At 40.6% G+C, this 22,631-nt stretch overlaps 3 protein-coding genes across 8 annotated transcripts in view; 2 read left to right on the top strand and 1 right to left on the bottom strand.

Annotated features, from left to right (window-relative positions):
• The window catches only part of ATP2C1 (ATPase secretory pathway Ca2+ transporting 1), a 173,601-nt gene extending 163,236 nt beyond the window's left edge, over window positions 1-10,365 (top strand). The window contains exon 28 of one of the 2 annotated variants that reach the window (XM_043595410.1): window positions 9,784-10,365. In XM_043595410.1, coding sequence (XP_043451345.1) covers window positions 9,784-9,855 — 72 coding nt within the window. In that variant the 3' untranslated portion in view covers window positions 9,856-10,365. The remainder of the gene's footprint in view (window positions 1-9,783) is intronic. The other variant, XM_043595411.1, reaches the window with a different exon arrangement.
• On the bottom strand, window positions 7,423-21,288 carry ASTE1 (asteroid homolog 1). Of its 3 annotated transcripts, none has more exons than XM_043595416.1 (5): window positions 21,000-21,288; window positions 18,479-19,800; window positions 11,861-12,071; window positions 9,814-10,009; window positions 7,423-8,041 (listed from the first exon to the last, which is right to left on the bottom strand). In XM_043595416.1, the coding sequence occupies exons 2-5, from the start codon at window positions 19,781-19,783 to the stop codon at window positions 7,711-7,713; spliced, it is 2,043 nt and encodes a 680-aa protein (XP_043451351.1). In that variant the 5' UTR covers window positions 19,784-19,800; window positions 21,000-21,288; the 3' UTR covers window positions 7,423-7,710. The 3 variants fall into 3 exon arrangements, with proteins under 3 accessions (XP_043451351.1, XP_043451350.1, XP_043451349.1); XM_043595415.1 differs by having other exon boundaries at window positions 19,942-21,278; XM_043595414.1 differs by having other exon boundaries at window positions 18,479-21,275.
• A 138-nt stretch (window positions 21,289-21,426) lies between these two features.
• NEK11 (NIMA related kinase 11) overlaps window positions 21,427-22,631 on the top strand; it is a 275,516-nt gene continuing 274,311 nt past the window's right edge. For all 3 annotated transcript variants that reach the window (XM_043595419.1, XM_043595417.1, XM_043595420.1), the window contains exon 1: window positions 21,427-21,535. The gene's annotated coding sequence lies outside the window, so the exon portion shown is untranslated. The remainder of the gene's footprint in view (window positions 21,536-22,631) is intronic.

The raw sequence follows: 22,631 nt of genomic DNA, 5'->3' as shown, positions 1-22,631 counted from the left end.
TGAACACACCTGACCTTGCTGTTTCTTTCCCTTTTGGTTGGAATCTAGCCAAATTGACAAATATTCTGGGCAAAGGACCACATTTCTGTGCTGGTCCCATGGCTGTTAGACCTGGCAGAACTGCCTTTCGTATCAAAATCAGGGTTGCCCCATCACCATTATTTCTTCAGCAATAATTGAATTGTTCTAACCCTTTGGGTAGAAACCGTATCTCACAGTCTTAACAGCACATAGTGCCAGAAATTGGTCGAGTGGTTCTGCATGAGCCTGGAGGTCCATTTTGGGTTCGAAGTATTTCTAGCTTTTAACTGTAAACAAAGTGTGCTTTTTTTTTTAATACAGTGCTTTTTTAAAAAATACTAATCTACTCAACTACATTAAAAACAATTTTCTATTAAGGCCTTCCTATGATAAGTAGGCAGAAGTCCTTGTTAGTTGAATAGTAACAATTTGGTGCCATCTTATGGTCATAAAGAAAATACTGTAATGCCTTGACCATTTGTTCTTTTTCCTCAAGTCTGCATTTTAAAAGCACAATATGAAACAACTTATGTGAGTCTGCCAAAATATTATCTTTGGAGCTATTTATACAGACCCCAACCAAATAGATGGTTGTAAAAAATGTTTGCTTGATAGGAAAGCATGACAGACTTTATATTTAAGCATTATTAGATCAATTGTAGGGAGTTATAATTGAATATATTTTCATGTTTCTCATATTCATCAATATGGTTATATAATAGGATTGCCTTAGAATTTATGACTGTCTTTATATAGGGAGCAGGTCTGGATGGCCCATGAATTAGCCAGTGTGTTACAAATTAGGGAAACAGTTTATTTTAATCTTTGCCTAAGTCACCCACATGGGCTGTTGATTTAGTTTGGAGTTGACAAACTAAACCAGTCTGCTGTTGGATTTGTAAATAAAGTTTTATTGGAACACAGTTTTATACATTCATTTATGCATTATTTATCACTGCTTCACGCTACAACAGAAGTGAGTAGTTGTAACAGAGACCATATGGCTCACTAAACCTAGAGTATTTACTTTCCGGCCCTTTATAGAAAAAGGCTGCCTATTCATATAGATATTCAAAAAGAGGCAAATAGGCCTATACACTGCATTCATTGGACTAGCAAGGAAGTGGCGTCAATTTTCTCTACCTTCTAACCTCTAACAGGATATTATCTCTGGGATGGATGAACTTGATAGCAAATTTGATGTTACTGACTCCTCTGAGTCTCCATCAAGGCTCCTATGTGGAGGAAGTCAGAGTCTTAGTGTGTTCTCAGAACATCATCATCAACAGGGAGGATGTGCCCACTGTAATCAGTCCCACCTCAGCACCAAGGCTCCTTGTTCTTACGATGATTGGGTAGAAAGTTCTGATCTGTTGTCCCATCTGAGTTGTGCTCTTCATCACACACACAAGTGGGGACTTCCTTCTCATTGGTTGTTTCTTCCTAACACATACACAGAAACAAGCTTAATTTGAGTAGACTTTTGTATATCATCCTGCTAGGGAAGACGAATTTTATTAATGGTAGAAACCAAAATATCCTTGTCAGCGCAGTATTAGAGGAAAACGCACACTCTCATTTTCTCAGAACAGAACGTTCCAAACCAAAATATATTTGCATAGTATTTATCATATTTTGAAGGTAAAATTATAATATTTCTTAGTGGATTCCTCTGAAAGGTCAGACTTACCACTTTATGAAATAGATTATGGTTATTATAATAGGGTCAGTTTCTTTAGTTCGTCTTTTAAAACACAGTTCATACATCTTATACCTTGAAGGGCTACAGTACTTTCTGATTGGAAACTTAGGTTTGTGGACATCACCATTCTCAGATTTCAACAACAAAGGCTCCCCCCCCCCCCCATTTTTACCTCTTGTTTTCCATAGTTTCTTGGGACAAGATAAGGCAACGTCAGAATCTTGCTCTTTTTTTTTTTTTTAATGTTTTTATTTATTTTTGAGACAGAGAGAGAGCATGAGCAGGGGAGGGGCAGAGAAAGAGGTAGACACAGAATCTAAAGCAGGCTCCAGGCTCTGAGCTGTCAACACAGAGCCTAATGCGAGGCTTGAACTCATGGACTGTGAGATCATGACCTGAGCTGAAGTTGGATGCTTAACCGACTGAGCCACCTAGGCGCCCCCAGAATCTTGCTCTTTTGATGCCATCCTTCCTAGAGGCATCAACTACTGCCTCTCTCTGATCATAAAATAGCACAACATATTCACTGGGGGTGTTTTTACATAGAGGAGGAGGAAAATAGTTTATAATCTCAGCACCCAAAGACTTTAACGTAGGCTTCAGACATAGATCCAGCTGCCCAGCAGATGTTTTCACTTAAGCGCCTAAAACTTAACATATCCACAACAGAACCCCTGGCTCCCTAATTCCCAACTACATCTCACCCTACACAAATGAATCACAACTGGATAGGAAATAGGAAAACAGAGAGGTTCCTGCCAGTATTTTATGAAGGCACAAAAATGTTGTATAACCATAGCAATTTTAGCATAATAATTTTACCATATAATTTATAGCATTTCTCATTGACACATTTATTTTTTATTTTTATTAAAAAAATTGTTTTAGAGGTTTTTAAATTTATTTTTGAGACAGAGAGAGACAGAGCATGAGCAGGGGAGGAGCAGAGAGAGAGCGAGACACAGAAACTGAAGCAGGCTCCAGGCTCTGAGCTGTCAGCACAGAGCCCGACGTGGGGCTCGAACCCACCAACTGCGAGATCATGACCTGAGCCGAAGTCGGACTCCCAACCGACTGAGCCACCCAGGCACCCCTCATTGATACATTTATAAACACCGTTTTTTCAGAGTGATGTTAGTAAGTATTCACTCAAAAAAGCTCCCACGTCAGAGCAAGTTCTTCTAAAGGTGGATTAATCCACATATAACCCCTCCGTATCATTGAATATAGTTTATTATTCTGTATCCATGTTAGCAAGCATTGAGACACTGGAAAGGAGACTTTCTGTTTTCCCTATCAACATCCTTTGATTTATCCCCCCATAATGTGTAACACACATGAATCAGACAGAAGTTATGGGGAGGGTAATTCCCAGATCGACATATAGCAGTTTTCCTGGAAGAAACAGTACCTCAGTTCATCCTCCAAAAAGCAGCAATTATATGAAAAAACACAGTGGAAAAGATTTCCTAATCTTGTATGCTAGATCACATTGGCTTAATTTTTTCACAGTCAAATGTTTCAGTCTTCTAAATTATCAAAATTCCAATATTAATACATTCTGATCAGTTTTTTGTTTTTTTTACAAAAATATTCCTAGGTATTTCCTGATCCTGACGACAGTGAATTATATTGTACAAAGAAATCTTCCAAGTGTCTCCAAAGTCATAATGAGAAAATTATTTGTTAAAATATGTATATGTGTATATGTATGTGTGTGTACATATATGTACACATATAAATATTGAGAGAATGATTTATCTATTTTAACCAGATATCTAAAATGTTATCAAGACTAGGTAGGAATAAAAGTGATTGCATGTGTATTCTAACACATTCTTGTGAAGTTTGATTTTTCTTTCTGAAAACTAGGTCCTATGAAACAAGCTAGAAATTCTTTTCCATGTATTACCTCATTCATTCATCTATTTTCCCCTCTTAACAGACTGATACATGGCCTGGTGCAGTCATGCCTTTGAATTTTAAAACATTCTTCCTCAGCATGAGGTCCTCATCTTAGAATTTTTATAGTTGAATGAACTTGAATTTTAGCATATTTCAGACCTGGAGAGAAATGCCAAAGCAGCTTACCGTTTTATTCAGAAAGCTGTTGCTGAAAGTGGGGAGGCATCTTTTTAATAATCTTTATAAAATAAATAGTATTTAATTATAAGTAGATACAAGGTGCAGAATCATTTTCAGCTGTCTTGACTGAAATGCATCAATGTAAGACATGCAGTAAATACCAAGTACCCTATGTCCACCTCACTAAAAATACAAGGTCACTATATTTGGAGTCAGATACTAAAAGGACAGAGTTTGTCCTTTTAGGGAAGTGAAATTGCTTCTCTTGGTCTTGGAGGTGACTGCTTTCCAGGGGCTCCTCTGGGTTCATGGTGTGCCAGCCAACCAAGTACCATGTACTAGGGAGTGGTGGTACCCAGTGAAGTCTGGAAATCTCACTGAGAGGGGGAAACTGACTTTGGCCTCCTTAGGATTATGGGGTAAGGCATATCTGCTATTCATTTTTTTCCTGTCTTTACACATAGTTTTAAAACCGAGTATATTTCAAATTCGGTTTCAAAAACAATATAGAAAATTCCTCGACAGCAAGAAAAAAGCACAGGAAGGGCACAAATACCCATAGGGATCGTTGTTCCTTCTGGTCTTTCCCCCCTGTTTTCTGAGGTTGAGTGAGCTTGGCTGCTTATTCACATTCTCTTGGCACTTCTCTTTTTAGTTTGGCTTCAGCCTGACATCTCTGCTGAAGTTGCTGTTTTCACGTTCTTGCCCTTCTCACCATATTTGATAGTGGTGACCTCCTTGCCTCTGCAGAATTTCTGCCATTATCTCTGGCAGCCATTGGTCTCATGGTGGTGATCTTTCTGCTCAGCCCTCTCTCACTCCTGCCCAGAGCCCTTGCTTTGCTGTTGGTTTTCTTGTGTGGATGTAACAATAATGGCTATCATTTACTACTGTTGTTAGTGTCAGGCACTGTGCTTAGTAATTTAAAAGTACATGTCATTTTATCTTTATGTGACACTTGAAAGTATTCTGATCCCCATTTTATAGATAGGGTAACTGAGGCATAGTTCTTCATTTATTTTATGCACAGAGGAAGAAAAGATAATTCCAAGATCTTTCTAGCTATAAAGGTCTTTATCTTCTAAAATTATAATTAATTTGAATTATAAATACAAACTTAAATCTTAAAATTAATTTGAATTTTTTGTCATGATCAATCATCATGAAATGCCTTTAGGGTTTATATTTACAGGATACATACATTAAACTTTCTAGGTCTAGGTATCTTAAAAAGGGGTTGTACCAATAAAGTTCAAGTATAATTTTATCACAACTAGACACAGAAAGAACATGGTTATATTATAGTGTTTTTCTTCCAACTTTACTCCTAAGATTTACTCATTTAAAAAAGCTGTCCAGAGTTCCTTTCATACTTAAACTGGTAACTGAAGACTTACATTTCCAAAGCCTCGGGTGAGCTTTGATTAGCTAGAATTGAATCAGAAAGAGCAAGACCTCAAGACATGATTAAAAACAGGGAACAAATTTTCCAAGTGGAATGTGGAATGTATAACATTCTGCTTCTACAGAGGTGTTTCCATTGCCCCTGCATCTCCTCTGAATTACATCCCTGTCTCTTAAAGCCAAGCTCAGAAGCCAAAGCTGAGAATCTTGTGACTTAACCTCTCCTCATCCTGGTGACTCCTGTCTCTTTATCATAGCATTCAGTTTCACTTTGCCATTTTGTAGTTGACAGATTGCTTCATAAAATGTTCTTGTTATTTCATTGTATGTTGTCTCACCAAACAGCTTGCACAAGCATGACTTTGGGGATCAAGTTCTATATCATATTTCTTTGGTAAACCCCTCAGATACCCTGTGGAGTGCTTATGACCTCTCATTTCATACATCCAAGATAAGATATATAATGGGGTGGGGTAATGCCTTAATTCTCAGAGAGTAAGAGTTGATAGACATTATTAGATTTTAACTCCTTTACTGGAAGGCTGGGTGGATAATTTTAAGTAAATGGCCCTGATTATAATGGCTAGAGAAGGGAACCTGACTTCTTACGTCTACTGAAGGAGGGCCCCTTTGCTTGAAAAATTCCTTTTAATGAAAGAAAAAGATGAATGATATAATTAAGTTGACTTGTAATTAAACTCTGTAGCCTATACACTGTTCAGTTGGGTACCTATCAAACCATTTATTTGCCAAAGTGGAGGTAGAAATAGTCTTTCATGCAAGGTTGGTTGTTTGCAAAGGCAGGGTTGATGATAAAGCCAGGAAATAGGACATTCATACTGGTCTAACTTCCAGATTGGCCCCCAACTGCAGGAATCAAGAAAAAGAATTTCAATACAACAAAGGACTTAATATGCTTGTAATTACTTAGATGTGCCTAGATCTAGTTGTTGGAAAAACATGTATCAATAATAGAGCATATGACTGCTTTTTTGATTATTCTGTGAAGAATCAGCTCTTTAGAGACATAAAAACCACCTTAGTACAGAGCCCCATGCACTCCTCCTAAAATAAAAATTTTATTTCAAGAACTCTTTATTTGAAACAGAAGCCAGGTTGAAAACTTTAGGAACAAATAAGACTGTGTTTTTGTCTTTTATAAATGGCTAAAGCCAGCAAACACTTGGAAAGTGTGTATAGAACACTGGCTGATGCTAGGCGTACTCCCCTAAGAGTATGGTTCTCACTAGGGAAGTGGAAAGACTTGTTTGCCAGATGTTAGGAACTGAATATAGGCCTGTTCAACATGGCAGCTTAAAACTGTGTTTAGGGTTCTTACTGATGGAATGTACCCAGTGAGACAGTACAGAAGAAAGGAAAAACACAATTTGTATGCATAGAAATAAAATAAAGGTGGGAATACACCTTCAGATCTCTAGATCTTGCCCAATTAGATTGATTCCACTTGCTTGTTTATTTTCAAGTTCTTTATTTGGAACTGGCCAGCACTTTCCCAATTCTATTGGTAGTTGTAATTTTAGCAGCCTCTAGTGTGTTCCAGAGCGGTGCCTTTCAAAGTCTTTTGACTGCAATCCACAGTAAGAAATACATTTTGTACAACCATTTAATATATGATATGCATGCCTAATGATTTCCACTTAAAAAATACTGGTTATGACTCATTGGTTTCATATCCCATTAATAGGTCAATAATTGCAGTATAAAAAAATGGCCTAAGATTCTGGTATTGCTGCATATATCACTAATATTTTAATTTCTTCATAGTGTTTCCTCCTTCTCCTCTAGATCTAGGAGCTCAGGATGCTATTTCTTAATTTGTTGGAGCCATTACAATTTCAACTTCTGCTTTAAAACCTGGAACATATAAAGTGTTCCTCAAGCCTGCCATGGGTCTCATTTTCCTAGTACTTAAAGGTGTTTACTTTCTGTCTGGCATCCTCAACTTCTCTCTTCTAAGGCTCAGATCTTTCAGTATAAAGGATGAAGAGGAAACATTTGGGAAAAAAATGTTTTGAAATGATAATAACCCAGCTTCTGCTTATGGGAAATAATTGAAGCAGAACTTCTATTCTTTTTGAAAACATAGCTGGCTGAGTTGCTGCAATGTAAAGGCTATAGACTTATTAACTTCCTAAAACGGAATGAGAAGTACAAACATGCTTTCAAGTGTGTTTAAGAAAATACAGAAGTTTCTTAAATCAGATTGTATTTATTAAAAATACAAAATACCCTCGAATTCAAAGATCGCCTCTTACAATGTTTATCCCCTAACAGATTAGTTGTAAAGAAAAAAGTTAATCATTTGAAGGGAGGTAATCAAAGTTTTAAGAATTACACATCTGGGGGTGCCTGGCTGGCTCAGTCAGTAGAGCATCTGGGACTCTTGATCCCAGGGTTGTGAGTTCAAGCCCCACATTAGGTGTGCAGCCTACTTTAAAAAAAAAAGAAATAACTGTACATCTTGTTGCAGACCGAGTTTATTCAAGCTCTGAGAGCTCAATATGTTCTTCCAAGTTTTCAACCGTTAGTAGCCCAAACCGATTGCTTCCCTCGTACCAGCATTTAGTGTCTGAGGTGGTTCCTACTTTGTTCTTTGACCAGCTGGTACCTTGTTTCTTTTGCCTTTTTTTTTTTGAATTTGATTTACCCTTTGGTAGGAATAATTCGGCAGAGGCATATGACCTTGTGGCATTGAACAGATGTTCATAAAGTTGCTTCGCCTCAGGGCACATGCTCAGGAGACTTTCTACAGAAGTCGATGTTAGCAGTTGTCGGCACAGTCCGTGTACCAGGCTTCCACTGTACAGTCTGTCTCACGGGAGAGGAAAAGAGTGTTGTTAAAGCATACGTTCAGTGGAGAACTCTGCTCATTAACATGGCTTTAACAAGTGCAGCTAAACACTTAGCTCTTCAATACAATTAGTACTAAAATTACTTAAAAACCTGTTCCTTGAAGGAAGGAACTGAGTTGTTAGTACAAATTTGGCTGGTGATATTTAAAAACTCTTTGTCAACAAATGAGATAGATGCCTGCTGGTTCTGCAACCAGCTGAAAGTTGAGCAGGCCTCTTACCACTTCAAAGAAAAGGAATTAAAAATGTCTGATAAACCAAATGGGCAGTCTGCTGAAATATAAGAAAATTTAGTGGCATCGTTTGCAAGCTCACTGATTCACCTGCACTGAGAATCTACCGCAGGAATGTAAGATGTGGTTAACTGGAAGCCACAAATTTAATACATAACTTACTGCCAGAGTTGATCCACTGGTGCCTTAGCAACTAATGCAGAACCATCAATTAATCAGTGTAAGACCATCATTTAAAAAGCTTTAGTAAAGCTGAGATGCAAAAACAGTCCTGCTGAAATCATTATGAAGATAACTGTTTGGTCTGGTTTTTTCCCCTGTTTTGTCGTAAAGGGATTTGTGGTAGCTAGAGAGGATCCAGTCTAGAATGACCTCAATTATTTAATGAAAGGCACAAAAAAGACAAATAAAAATAAATAAATAAAAAGGAAAGGCATAAAGAATCCATAGGTCAAAGGCTAGTTAATCTTATTGGGTAGAAGGTTCTAGGGTTGACTCAGATTATCAGGTCCAGAGATGTATTAACACTATTTACTGCTAGGAAGCTTTATACCTTAAAACACTTAAAAGTCACACCAGCAGATTTTATATGCCTCCAAACATACATCATTCATTTATTTGACAAATATTTGAGCTTTTCCTAAATGCTAGGCACTGGGGCTACAAAAGTAAATAGCTAAGTGCCTTCCTCACAGAGCTTCCATTCAAGTGGAGAGAGACAAAGTGTATCTCCAATCTCCACTCCATTTGCAAACAATCTCCCCTTTATTCTTCCTCTCTCCCTCCCTCTGGGATCTCCTGGATGTCCAATCCACTGAACGTAGTACCCACACCCTACTGCTATCCTTTCTTTCTTACCAGCTTAAACTCCATACTCAAACATGATAATCCCTTCCTGGCATACAGGCTGCCTCTCCCTTCTTCATACTCACCTGGCAAAACAAAAACCCTAAATAAAGTCCACTTAAGTGTCTAGGAGTCATGTTATTAGAATAAAAGCTCCATGACAGCAGAGATTAAAAAGAAATATTTTGTTCACTACACCCTACCACAGAGTAGGCATTTAATAAATATTTGAACAAGTGTATGAACAGTATGCCACGTGTTAAGAAATGCAATTACAAAAATCCAAAAGAGTAATAGGACTACAGTGACTGGAAGTAGAGAGTAATATTCCAGGAGGATAATCAGAAAGAGGCTTTATAAAGTGATACTTGATCAAAGGCCTGAGAGAAATGAAGGAAAGAGTTCTATCCTACCAACAACTGCCTCTTTTTTTACTTTAAGGGACTGGCTTTTTAATCTTTGATCTAATCATGGCAATTTTCTTTGGGAATATGGACAAAAATTTATACGTTTCCAGCTCTTCAGCTATAATAGCGATCCAAGACCAATTATACTAAGATTAATTTTTAGAAATTTATTTGCTTTAAGTATAAATAAAAGTATTTACTTCTGTGTGCAGCCATCTGAACTAGTTTCCCGTGGTGCTTACCGAGTTAGGTCTGGTTCCGGGAGAGGAGCGGACAGCAGCTGATTGAGATACATCCCCATCTGCAGACAGCACTGCCACTGACAGAAGATGTGAGCTGTGTCTAAGTCCAGTCTCGTGCCCGGCCGTGTCTGCTCCTTCACTCTCTGGAACTCTTCATACAACATCCTAGCACCATCCTCCCGCAGATCTTCCTTATCTAGACAAAGAAACAACCCGAGGGCAGTATTTCCAAAAACACTGTATAGCTTGTAATTTTCTCTCTCTATAAAACTTCGAATTCCATAAAGAAAAAAATTAGTTTAAATAACCAAAATGCTTTTCTCTTCTGGCTCTTTACTATTTTAACGTCAATGTAAAAGCCTTGCTGTATACATTGAAATATTTATACTGAAATGCCTTTTTAATGACAACCTAACTTCATTCAACCCTAAATTATTTATTTTTTCCTTAAAATAGTATCTCTGACTTAAAATACATCTGCTTCTGAACTCTCCAAACCCAAAATCTGTCTCTCTGAAAAATACAAATTACTATTAAATATCCTTCTCTTCACTGTTCTCGTTCACTAAGTTTCCTTCCATGGAGACCCGCCCCTTGCTATAGTGCACTTACACAGCCTGTGTTCAAAGCACATTTTAACCTCTGCTTTATGGGAGGAAAACAAAAGCATGACTGACTCGAGACTATGGCAAATCATCTACTTCACATAGCGGAGGTTAAGAGGCAAGAAGCAACAAGCCTAGGCAATGAGGAGTGCTGTTTGCGTTCAGCTGTAAGCTCCTGCAGGTTTGAGTAGGGGCGCACAAAATGATATTGGACCAACTTGAAAGTAATAAAAAGGAGGCCCACCTTTTACCCATTAGCGAGCAGCAAGGCACTGAGCCTGCCTGGGTGCAGGGTCCACAATTCCTAAAAGAAAAGAAACAGACCCTTGACGTGCCCCTTCTGTTGGACTCAGGTAAAAAGTTAACAGGCTTGTGCTCTGAGAATGTTCTTAAACTACAGTATTACTCAATGGGTGGAAATACCCTAAAGTTGTGTTTTCACTAGTAGTGGGCGTTAACTCATTCAGTTGGCTCTTATAAGAAGAGTCGCTTCTGACAACTGTTCTCACACTTGGGGTGTCCTGGAGTCTGTACCAGTTCACTCTTTCCTTTAATGTGTTTTAAAAAGTAAACTCCAGTGTAGCACTGTCCAACAGAACTCTCAGCAATGACGGAAGTGTTTTGTGTCTCTGCTGTCCAATTCAGTAGCCTCTAGCCATATGTGGCTACTGAGCACTTCAAATGTGGCCAAGAAGCTGAAGTTTTCATTTAAAGAGTCCCACGTGGCTAGTGGCCATTAGATTAGATATCAGCATAGATTAGATATCAGACAGCACTGTTCTGGGTGTGGTGATTGTTATATGTGTTTAGATAAGGAGTTACAGCATTCATAATCTTTTAAAGGGAATAATTCTATTAAAGAATTGAAGTGCTCCAAGGCATCAGCATTTATTTCACCTGATACTTACATGCAGCTGAAACTACCTTAAAGGGTATTTCTCTAACAGAAAAAAAAGTTACTATTTCTGTCATCACTAACACACTAATTGAAACTTACAGTGGAGAAAAAGTAAAACAACAGCACAAGCACGAATATTTACTATGGCTGTAGGAATTCAGAAGCTTCACCGATGGACAATTTTACATAAATTTCTAGTGATGATCTTGCCACTGTATTGATGCTTGGGAATAGGGATAGGGTACATGGAGTCCAGAATGTAACTGGCACGTTACACATGCACACTTCGCGTGGGATGAGGCAGTAGCAGCATACCTTCACTGCTGTGCCCTTGGAGTCAAGCACTCCAGCACTGAGCCTGGCACACAGAAGTGCTCAAAAACATCTGCCAGTGAATGAATGATATTTTGGTGGCTCCACCCCTAAGTTCTGAATACAACCGATGGGAGTAAACAACGAAGAATATTTTTGTTTGTTTCTTTAAACTTGCAATTATATGCAAGCAATGTGCAAAACTTTACTCCTGGAATTTCCAGATACCTACCAGGGCTGTTGATTATGACATGCAAGGGCCCCATCAGCATCCCTAGCAGTAAGGCCTGCAGGTGGTGTAGCTTTGCCTTGGCCTCTGTGTGCTGCAACCAGTAGCAACTGACTGAAACGAGCAACTTCAATGAAGAAGGGATTGGCTCCAGGATGGTCTGTTTCACCTTCAGGGTTTCTAACAGAAGTATCTGCCTTTTGGCCAAGGAGAGCTGAAAATACATACCGAACATCCCGCAAGTTACTTTGGGGAATGTCTCCCCCCCCCCCCCCCGCCCCGCCCCACCCCAAGTATAAAGAGATTTTAGTGCAGATGAATTGCTCTGTCAGTTTCTTACCTTCCTGTGGAAAGAAAGAAATTAGCCACACTCAAAGCATTTAAAACACTGGGTGCTTAATAAATATGGTTGAATGGATATATTGTGTACTCCCACTACACGGCCCTTGCTCATGTCACTCCACCCTCCATGTAGGCTGGTGAACATCTTCAGTGCATGTCACTTGGGAAGCTTAAAAATTTCAGTCCTCAGGTCCCACACCCTGAATTTTGATTCAGTAAATGTGAGAGCAACCAAGGAATCTGCATTTTAACTATTCTGTGTTGAGAGACAAAGATCTATACTCAGCCCTATTCTTAACTGCCAGTGACTACGGAGGCCCTACCTTCTTCACGATGCCATTTCTGATCACCTCTGGAAGGCAAACTTAGATTATATGCACCCTCTGTGGCATATCATACAGCCTTCTATTTGTTTGGGTCTTGTCTCATGTCCCTACCCAGTTGAATGTTTTATTTTGTCTTTTTGTTTTCCTACACAGGGATTGTTCCAGGGTGGCTGCTTGTAGGTGAGAGGTATATTCAAGGGAGATGGGAATATTTAAGGACTACCTGCATTGTGCTTGCACTAACACACCCCACTCACTTCTACTCTATGCGTTAGAGTGCACTTCAAATAAAAGGGAGTTCACAGCTATGAGGGGTTTGGGATTCTTGAAATAACTTTACCTTAATGAATCTTAAGAACCATAAGGACCTTCTAGGTCACACACTTAAACAAATAAGGAAATTTGTACTATTAACAGGGCACCTTCAGGAGGACTTTACCATCAAACTATAAGAAAGAAAAAACGGGGCGCCTGGGTGGCTCAGTTGTTGAGCGTCCAACTTCAACTCAGGTCATGATCTCGTGGTTCATGAGTTCAAGCCCCACGTCCAGCTCTGTGCTGACAGCTCGGAGCCTGGAACCTGCTTTAGAGTCTGTGTCTCCCTCTTTCTCCACCCCTCCTCTGCTCATGCTGTCTCTCTCTCTCTCAAAAATGAATAAACACTAAAAAATTAAAAAAAAAAAAAAAAAGAAAGAAAAAACTGGTGTTCCTAGTGTCTGCATGCAGCCAGAAAAGGATTTCTTTCTTAACTTTATGTAAGGATGAGACACATTTCTCAGTACCTAAAACCTAGCTTGTAGTCAAATCAGCGTGTTGACAGCTGGGAATGGACATGGCAACCTGAAATAAAACATCATAATTGATAAAATAGTTTCACCATCGATGCATGAAAGCATTAAATATAATTTATAAAACTCATTTTAAACTTTTGATACTGTGATAAAACTTTTTTTTTTTGAGAGCGTGAGTGTGGGGGGGTGGGTAGGCAGAGACAGTGAGGGGGAGACAGAATCTTAAGCAGGCTCCGTGCTGTTGGCACAGAGCCCAACATGGGGCTCAAACCCACAAAGCCTTGTGATCATGATCTGAGCGGACTCAGAGTTGGACGCTTAACTGACTGAACCACAGTATCACCCCGATACTGTGATAAACTTTTTAAAATTAGAAATATGCAAGAGGCTTTACAGTCTAAGCCATCACTCTTACGGGAAACAACAAGTACTTAAAACAAAAACTTTATGATCTCAACTGGTAGGAAAATACACCAAGTAAAGCTAAGAAAATACATGAATTCTTTTCTGACATATAATGCTTAAATTATTGAATTATCTACAATTCAATTACAAATTACAATTTTTATGAACAAAGTAGGGTTTGGGCTTTGACTTTAGAAATGTTCTGTCTCTCATTAACTGTACAGCATTGGGCAAGTTTCTGAGCTTTTCTACCATCAGTCTGATTATCTGTAAATGGGCATTACAATGAATTACACAAGATGTTTCATGGAACCCACCAGTTCTTAGCCCCTTCCAAAAGAGGAATGACTCTGCTCACAGCCCTTAAATTTGGTTAGGTTTTAGCCCAGTGACAACTTCCCCTTACCCCAGAGGGGAAGGAAAGCACAAGCCGGTAGAAGAAGATCCCACAGAGAAGCAGAGACACCCAGAGAGAGGCTGGTCGTGGCACTTACTCCCAAAGAAAGACCCACTTGCATCTCTCCTTATAATTAGCCTCTCATGGGTTAACTTGAATGGATCTCTATCCACTGCAGCTAATAACCAAATGAAAACCCTATCCTGTGTGGTTACTGTGAGAATTAAATAAGTATAAAGTTGCTATTACAACCGTTGGCACAAAGCAGATAAAGTATTATTACTGCCTCATGTTAAGAAAAACAAAATGACTAGAGAACTATCACAAGATTTCTCTTATACCTGCATTTGTCTTTGGAATCACATTTGCACTTGATACCATTTCAAATTATCCTGGGCTATAGGCGCCTGGGTGGCTCAGTCGGTTTAGCGTCTGACTATTGATTTCGGCTCAGGTCGTGATCTCATGGTTCGTGCTTTAAGCTCCACGTTGGGGTCCAGGCTGACGGCATGGAGCCTGCTTCGGATTCTCTCCCTCTTTCTCTCTCTCTCTGCCCCTCCCCCACTCATATCCTCTCTCTCTCTCTCTCTCTCTCTCTCTAAGAAACTTAAAAAAAAAAAGAATTGGGGTGCCTGAGTAGTTTAGTTGGTTGAGTGGTACAACTCTTGATTTGAGCTCAGGTCATGATCTCATGGTTAGTGAATTCGAGACCTGCGTCAGGCTCTGTGTTGACAGTGTAGAGCCTGCTTGGGATTCTCTCACTGTCCCTCTATCTCTGCCTCTCTCCTGCTCTCAAAAATAAATAAGAAGAAAGAATTATCATGGGCTAATTAGAGCTAGCAACACTGAGCTAAGTACAGGATTGATTAGTTTATGCCTAGGAAAAGCTGAAAGATACGACCACAAAGAAAGTGAACCAGAATTTCACCCTACTTTGAATACGGGTAAGTGATGAGAACACTTGTCATCTCCACTTAGCAAAGAGTATAATCAGCATGTTACACTCATTGACTCAGCTGGATTTTCTTTCATATGAGGGAAAAAGTGCCTTGATCCTATGTTGCACCATACACAAAAAAATCAATTGTAGATAGACTGTAGATTTAAATATGAAAGACAAAAAAACTGTCATGACCTTGGAGTAGGTAATAATTTTTTAAGTAGGTTATAGAAGTGATAACTATAAATAATAAAAATTTAAATTGGACTCTATTAAGATTCTGTTCATCAAAACATACTCCAGTGAAAAGACAACGTACACTATGCAAGAGTCTGTTCACAATACATATTATTTGACAAAGGACACATATATAGAAATAAGCAAAAAGCCAACAGAAAAACGGGCAAAAGACCTTGAACAGAAACTTCTATAACGGAGTATCCACGTGTCCAACGGATACATAAAAGGTGCTCACATAAGCCATCAGAGAAATACAAATTAACACCCACCAAATTGGTTAAAATGATGCCACTATCCAACCATCAGAATAGCTAAAAAAAAAAAAAAAATTTTTTTAAGGATAAAAAATACCAGGTGTCAGCAAGGGTGTAAAGTAAGAGGAACTTTCATAAGCTGCTGGTGGGAATACTAAATGGTTAAACCACCTTGCAAGACCATTTGGCAACATATCTTGTAAACTAAACATGCATATCCCATGACCTAGCAATTCCACTCTTAGTAGTATCTGCAACAGATAGAGTATCCATATTTTCAAGAAATGATGTGCACTAGCATGTTCATAGCACTATTCATAATTGCCCAAACTGCAAACTACCCAAATGCCCATCACCTGCAACATGGAAAGATCAATTGTGGTAAATTCCCACAATGTGGTAACATACGGCAATGAGAAATAAGTGATCTGCAGCTACTCAGTGATCTAAACCTCACGAACTTTGAACAAAAGAAGCTAGATGAAAGGATTCACATTACAGGATTCCATATCTATAAAAATATAAAAACAGTTAAAACTATTCAGTGTTATTACAGGTCCGGATAGCGATTACAGGGGGTGGGAGAGGGAGTACTGGAAATGGACATTAAGGAAAGCTGCTGGGATGCTGATAATGAGTCTTCATCTGGACATTCTCTACATGGAAGTGTCAAGTTGGTGACAATTCATCAAGCTCTACACTCATCTGTGTACTTCGCTGTGTGTTCGTACTCAGGGAGGAAGACTTTTCGGAGTGATGCATACGTTCGTTATTTTAATTGCAAGGATGGATTCACAGACGTAAACATACATCAAACTCATCAAAGTGCACACTTTAAACATGGACCCTTCACTGTACATCGTTTTTCAATAGAGCCATAAAAAGTTTTAGAAAAACTCTCCACAGCACCATTTATGTTGTGAGGAGAAATGTAACTGCAACAAACATCACCCTTTAGAATTCTGCTAATTTCAATTTTATTGCTGTGGGTAAAGTTTTAACAAATCCCTTCTGTTTGGAATTTGACTTATGGTCAACTTTCTAGTTCTGAAACCCTAGAAATGTGATGAAGTTAGCTGTGTTACTTAGCATGGTAAAAAGGACTCTTGTAAAACTGCAACTAGATTTGAACTATAAATGAAGCATAAACACCAGATGGGGACATCATATCATGGGGCTTCCCTGAGTGCAGTGACTTGTAATTAGGCACGGCCCTTGAGGGGCATAGCTCGGAAACTGTGTTTATGGAATTGTTAGAAGAAAGGAGTGGGGAAAGGAGGCCAGTGAGACTTTTTCTTTCTTTAAGTGAGATATAATTCACATATTTTAACATTCACCCTTTCAAGGTGATTTTAGTATATTTATAAGCTTGTGCAACCATCACTAATTCCAGAACATTTTGGCACCACAAAAAGAAACCCTGTTCCCCTTAGTAGTCATTCCCCATTGCCAAGGAGGCTCTGGTACCCAGCTAATATGGATGTCATTTCCTCCTGCCTGAGCTGGTACTAATGGGGAGACTAGAGAGGTTATTCTCTGTTCAGCACTGTAGGCCAGGGATTGGCATTACTGACATTTTGGGCTGGATAATTCCTTGTTGTGGGCAGCTGTCTTGTGCATTTTAAGATGTTTAGCAGCATTCTTGGCCTCTCCCACTAGAGGCCAGTAGCAACACCCTCCCCCCCTCCAACCACCTAGGCAGTGATAATCAAAAGTGTCTCCAGACATTGCCAAATGCCCCCCGGGGAAGGGGGGGCAGGGTAAGGGGACAAAATCACCCCAGCGGAGAACCAGTGGTGTAGACTGATCCAAAAAACTCCCACAGGAAAGAAAAGCGTCATTCAAACCTGCTGGGAAGCAATGGTTGCTATCCTATACCCTTGAGTAGACTGGTACCAGGAGTGGTCTGTGACAGTCTCATGAATTGGAATATTAGTTGGATTTAAGAAAACTCCCAATAGGGGTGCCTGAATGGTTCAGTCAGTTGAGCATCCAACTTTTGATTTCAGCTCAGGTCAATGACCCCAGGATCATGGGATCGAGCCCCGTGTCAGGCTCTGCATTGAACATGGAGCCTGCTTGGAATTCTCTCTCTCCCTCTGCCCCTCTTTCTGCTCACGCTCACTCTCTCAAAAAACAAACAAACGAAAACAAAAGAAAAAACTCCAAATAGGCCCTGCAATTGGTATAAATTTATCTGCATTTAATCTGTACATTTAATTGTGTTAGCCTAAGCAGTTCCATGTATATTTGCAATTTTCAATATATTTATGTAAACAAAAAAAAAATGCTTGGATCCATAATTTTTTTTTTTTTAACCTTCAAAAGGGGGTTGGTCTGAGTGTTACTCAGGTTTAAACAACACTGAATTAGGCAAAGAATCCTGTTTTCAATATCACACTAATCATCATGAGGCCATAAACCTAATGCGTAAAAAAAACAGGTCCTCATAGATAAAAATGAAAAATTAAGACCCAAGCATATTAATCTTATTAGTTGAAACCTGATGCAGTCTAAGATATCAGCTATGCCTATGACAAATGCCTACCAACGCACACTGTTTTTGTAGCTCAAAAGTTTTTCCTTTGCCTTTTCTTTTTAAAGGCACACACCCCCAATTTATGAATAGCTAGTGTCAACAGAGTAGTAGTAATAACTGCACAGATAACACAGACTACTGAAGTAGAGTGGAAATGGCAGATCGGGAGCTAAAAGACCTACGATTGGGTCCTAGCACTGCACCTCTCTGGCTGAGGTATCACACACTCACCTATTTTGAGTCCTAGCTTTCTCAGCTACGAACGGGGGGGCGGGGGGAGTAGCAACCAACCTCATTTGGTTACATTACGAGAGATAGTATACATGAAAGCACGTTTTAACCCGTGAAGTACTTTACAAAAATGACATTAGTGTTACAAACGCTTACCTCAGTCAATTTGCTTAAGTCAGAATAATCCTTGGGCAGTTCTACTGCATTAACAATTGATGTCTTGATATTTTTATTAATCCTTTCCACTTCGCTGAAAGCTGGAGGCTGAGAAGGCAACGCATTCCAGGACACATTTTCCAGATGTGGGGAAGCATTCAAAAGAAGCCCATAGATGATTTGACGGATGGGCAGAGATATTCTGTGGGCATTTGGTTGCTGCATATTTTCCACCTGTGTGTGAAGAATGGTCCGTCTTAGCACCAAAGCGTCGCTGATGAAAGGAGATAGCTGGCCTTTGGCCAATGCCACTAATACCCATTCTGGTAAGTCCAGATTCAAGGCGGCAGGACAGGCGTAAGTACCATACTGGAAGAAGTCCTGCAACTTCACCTGGGATTGCTGGTATTCTTCCATGGAACAGCAGAGAATTTCCTTCACATTTTCTCGATCCTTTTTTGGGAGATATTTCAGAACGTTATCTAGTGCTTCGGTAGGGTTGGCAAAATGAGATAACCAATTCAGAAGTCCCAAAACTCGGTGGTGTCTCCTCCCCTTTGAACTGGTAGCTCCAAGAGGCAGACGGACTTTACTTAAGAATGTGTCCATGATGGGTAGATTGATATGATCATTTCCACACAGCACCGCAAAGAGAGGTAAGAGAGCTTTATTCATATTGCTGAAGTGACGGCAGAGTGCGTCAATGGAAAAGCATTTGGCAGGGATATAGCAGTCTCCTGTGCCTTTGATAGTGCTCACATTTCTCCACTGAAAGCTATTCAGTGGGCAAAACCCAGTTTTTAGGTCAAAAATGCAAAAGTCACTATCTGACGATAACACAGGGCAATTCCAATGATTAGCCAGTGTCATAATGTCCCGATCTGCTTCTGAAAAGCATTGGACAAAACACACCTGTAGCTTAATTAAAACCTGTATGAACACTTCCCGGATGAGTAAGGGACACACATACCCACCCCCACCAACAGAAAGGGAATGAGCCATCTGGATCTTCTCTCTGGCTCGATCCTTTAAAGTTTTAAGCTTTTTATCTGAAATGTCACATCCTCCATCTAACACAACATATGGACAGATATTACAAGCAAACAGTGATTCAAAGAATTTTTGTACAACATCTGCAAAAGAGTCATAGTCCCCTCCATATCGAAGTTCCAAGTTTGAGTTGAAGCAAAGCCGGTGGAAGAGAGCATAGCCGTCAATGACAATTTTTGTGTCCCGCACCTTCAAATCAGTGAAGAACTCATTGCTATGATCTTCTACAAAACTCATTAGTCCTCGGATACCCATGATGACTGAAGAACTGCCTAATTAAAACAATGGAACACACTTTCAATTGGTGCTCTTTACTGGGGACCAAGTTATCATTCCCAGCACCACAAATCAACAGCAAATGTCACGAACAGCTCTTTAACCAATATATTAGGTATCAGCATCTCAGTTCTTACCTAGATGCTCAGGCACCACCGACTAGCTGAGTGCATTTTCATTCTCTTTTGCTTTCCCCGTATGTTACAAGGCACAAGTGCAATGGTTTCATGGACTTTAACCTATGGATAGAGACGGGGGCTCTAAAAGAGAATCCATTAAAGTCCATTACTGACAGACTAATAGAGACTACTGTGGACTTTGATATTGAGATAGATAACCATCACCGTCTTCCAACAAAGAATATTTTTGTGGGGTCAAGGTAAAACGTCTTAAGCTATAAAAATGATACCCTCCTCGATCTCATAATTAATAAATCAGGGAGCACAAGGCTTCAGTTAACTAAAGTGTGTAGGGTCAATGATACGGATCCAGTTTTTCTTTACTGACAATCAGGGTCTGGGAATTTCTTTCAGGCCTTGGCTTGTGGTCCCATCTTAATTGGCAATGTTTTGAGTAAGGATAATTACTGCTTCATGCCTGGAAGAACTTAAAACTCTCCAGTTTCACCTTAACCAGAGGCTCTTTTCATCTTCTCATCTTTGCATTATCCTGCTCAGTACCAAGAATATCGTTCCCCATCTGGCTACCTGAAGTCATAGGGTGTGTATTACTAGTATTTCCTTTGGCCTCACGCTCCAATACAGCTCAGCATGGCATGGTTACCGATTCTGTCTTTATTTAAAATAATGAGATTTTGTCAATCATGTATTTCTTTTGCATTATTTTTGACGTTTAAATACACTGCATTAAAATATATGTATCTGGATTACAGACTTCGGGGGCACCTCTTTGCATTCTGCGCCCAACTCAATTCACCCCAGTTTTGGCCCTTCCTTATCCAGTATAGTAGTCATTTATTTATAAGTGGGTCTTGTGAAATACATGCGAACAGAGGGAGGCCGTGTCAACTCATCCTAAACTAATTACAGGACCTTGCAATAGCTGTTGAACAAATGCTTGCTGGATGGGAGAAAGGCGCACAAAACGTTTGCTGTAAGTCGTCAAACACAGGCTTCCGTACATGACGCCACCCCAGCCCTTACAACCCGCTACCCGGACCAGCGGCAGAGCCCACCTGCACGGTCCCCCCAGAGGACCAGCCCCTCCACTAAAAGACTGCAGGAGCCAAGGGAGTCCTGGAAACGCCTGCACGTGAGAGTCCAACCTCAAGAGCGGGAACCGGAAGCCTCCGCGTATGACGTCACTGGGAAGCTCGGTTCCATGAAGCCAGTGGTGCCACACCGCGCCGGGGGAACAGGTGCTCCCGGGCCCCGAGACGTCAGGTCGCTAAGGAAGGCCGGGAAGTAATCTCCGAAATGGCCGCTGTCATGTTAGTGAAGCCGGGCGGGTCGGGCCTCTCCCCCTTTCCCCGCCCATTTGGGTCGGTGCACACTTCCGCTTCGGGGACCGGCTCTGTGCCGCCTCGCCCCGGCTTCCCAGCATGCCTCACGCTGTCTCCCTGGCAACGGCCCCCAACAACCTTGCCAGGAGGCCCTGGAGCTCCGCCGTGCTGTTGCGCCTACGAGGGACCTGCCCAACGTACGTCCCAATTACGGGTGGGACTGTGGGCTTGCCCCGGCGCCGCCGCTCCTGCGCCCTCGACAGCGAAAGGTATGCGAAAGGCAAAGGGCGCTCCGCGGGGCGTGCCGGGCTCCCCAAAGCCGGGGAAGGTGATGGCGTCGGGCTGCCCGAGCCAAGATCCGCATCCCTGGGCCTCCATGCCCGCGACCTCTTCACTCCCCTCAGCTCCTTTCCTCACGGATCTGCTCCAGTCTCCGGAGAATAACGGTTGCCGGCGCCTCCTCGAAATATGTTAACCCGCTTTGCGAAAGTGTAATTTTTTTTTTTTTAAAAGAAGTTGAGGCAAGGAATGTTAAACTTAAGGTTAAAGTTTACCTTTAAGGTTAGCGTTGTACTTCAGCAGAATCTGGTGTCAAATCTGCTTCCTCTCATTTCAGGGAGGAGAACTATTTGACTTCAACCTATGATAAACACTCCTTCTCATGTCTTTTATCTAAGGGTCAGTTGCACAAGGAGGTAATCTCACCTTTTCACGGTTCCCATCCAACTTTGTAAATCTCTTTCCTCCTCACGCCACGCACACTTTTCCCCCTCTCCCTTGGGCAACAGTCGGTCGGCTGGACGCTTGTTTGCCCTGAAAAAATTTATTGAACACCTACTAGATGACAGGCGCCAAAGAGAGATAAAGAAGTGTGTCCCTGGCGCTCAAGTTCATTCACAACCTTCGTTGAGGTGGGCGCGAGGGAACGTTGACAAGAGAACAGATTGTTCTGGAATCTAGACAGCCCTCTACCTACTAGGGTAGCTCTGTGTTTGAAGAGAGGAGACTAATGGAGTCGACGGTCTAAAGGTGGCCTGGGGAAGGGGGCGGCAGGGCTGAGTCTGGGAGGTTGGGCCAAAGGAAACTCTGTGGCCCAGGCCAGACTGCTTAGAAGTTGCTGGGTTTAAAAGCTCATTTACAAATAGGAGCCACTGGGAAATTGGACTTTCAGAACCATTCTGTCTCTCACTAAACAGGGACCTTCATCTCACCTCTAAAATAAGGAGAATTACTGGGTGATTTGAAGGGTCCTTTTCAGTTGAAAAAGCTGTTAAGTCCATACATTTATCTTAACAGCTTAATTTGGCCAGAAAGTATCACTTTTATGGGAGCACAGAAAGCAAATAAAATACACATCTGGAGGCC

This window comes from Prionailurus bengalensis, chromosome C2, assembly GCF_016509475.1.
Source record: "Prionailurus bengalensis isolate Pbe53 chromosome C2, Fcat_Pben_1.1_paternal_pri, whole genome shotgun sequence".
Classification (NCBI taxonomy): domain Eukaryota; kingdom Metazoa; phylum Chordata; class Mammalia; order Carnivora; family Felidae; genus Prionailurus; species Prionailurus bengalensis.
The sequence above is the reverse complement of the archived record's forward strand: the minus strand, read 5'-3'. Positions and strand labels throughout refer to the sequence as shown.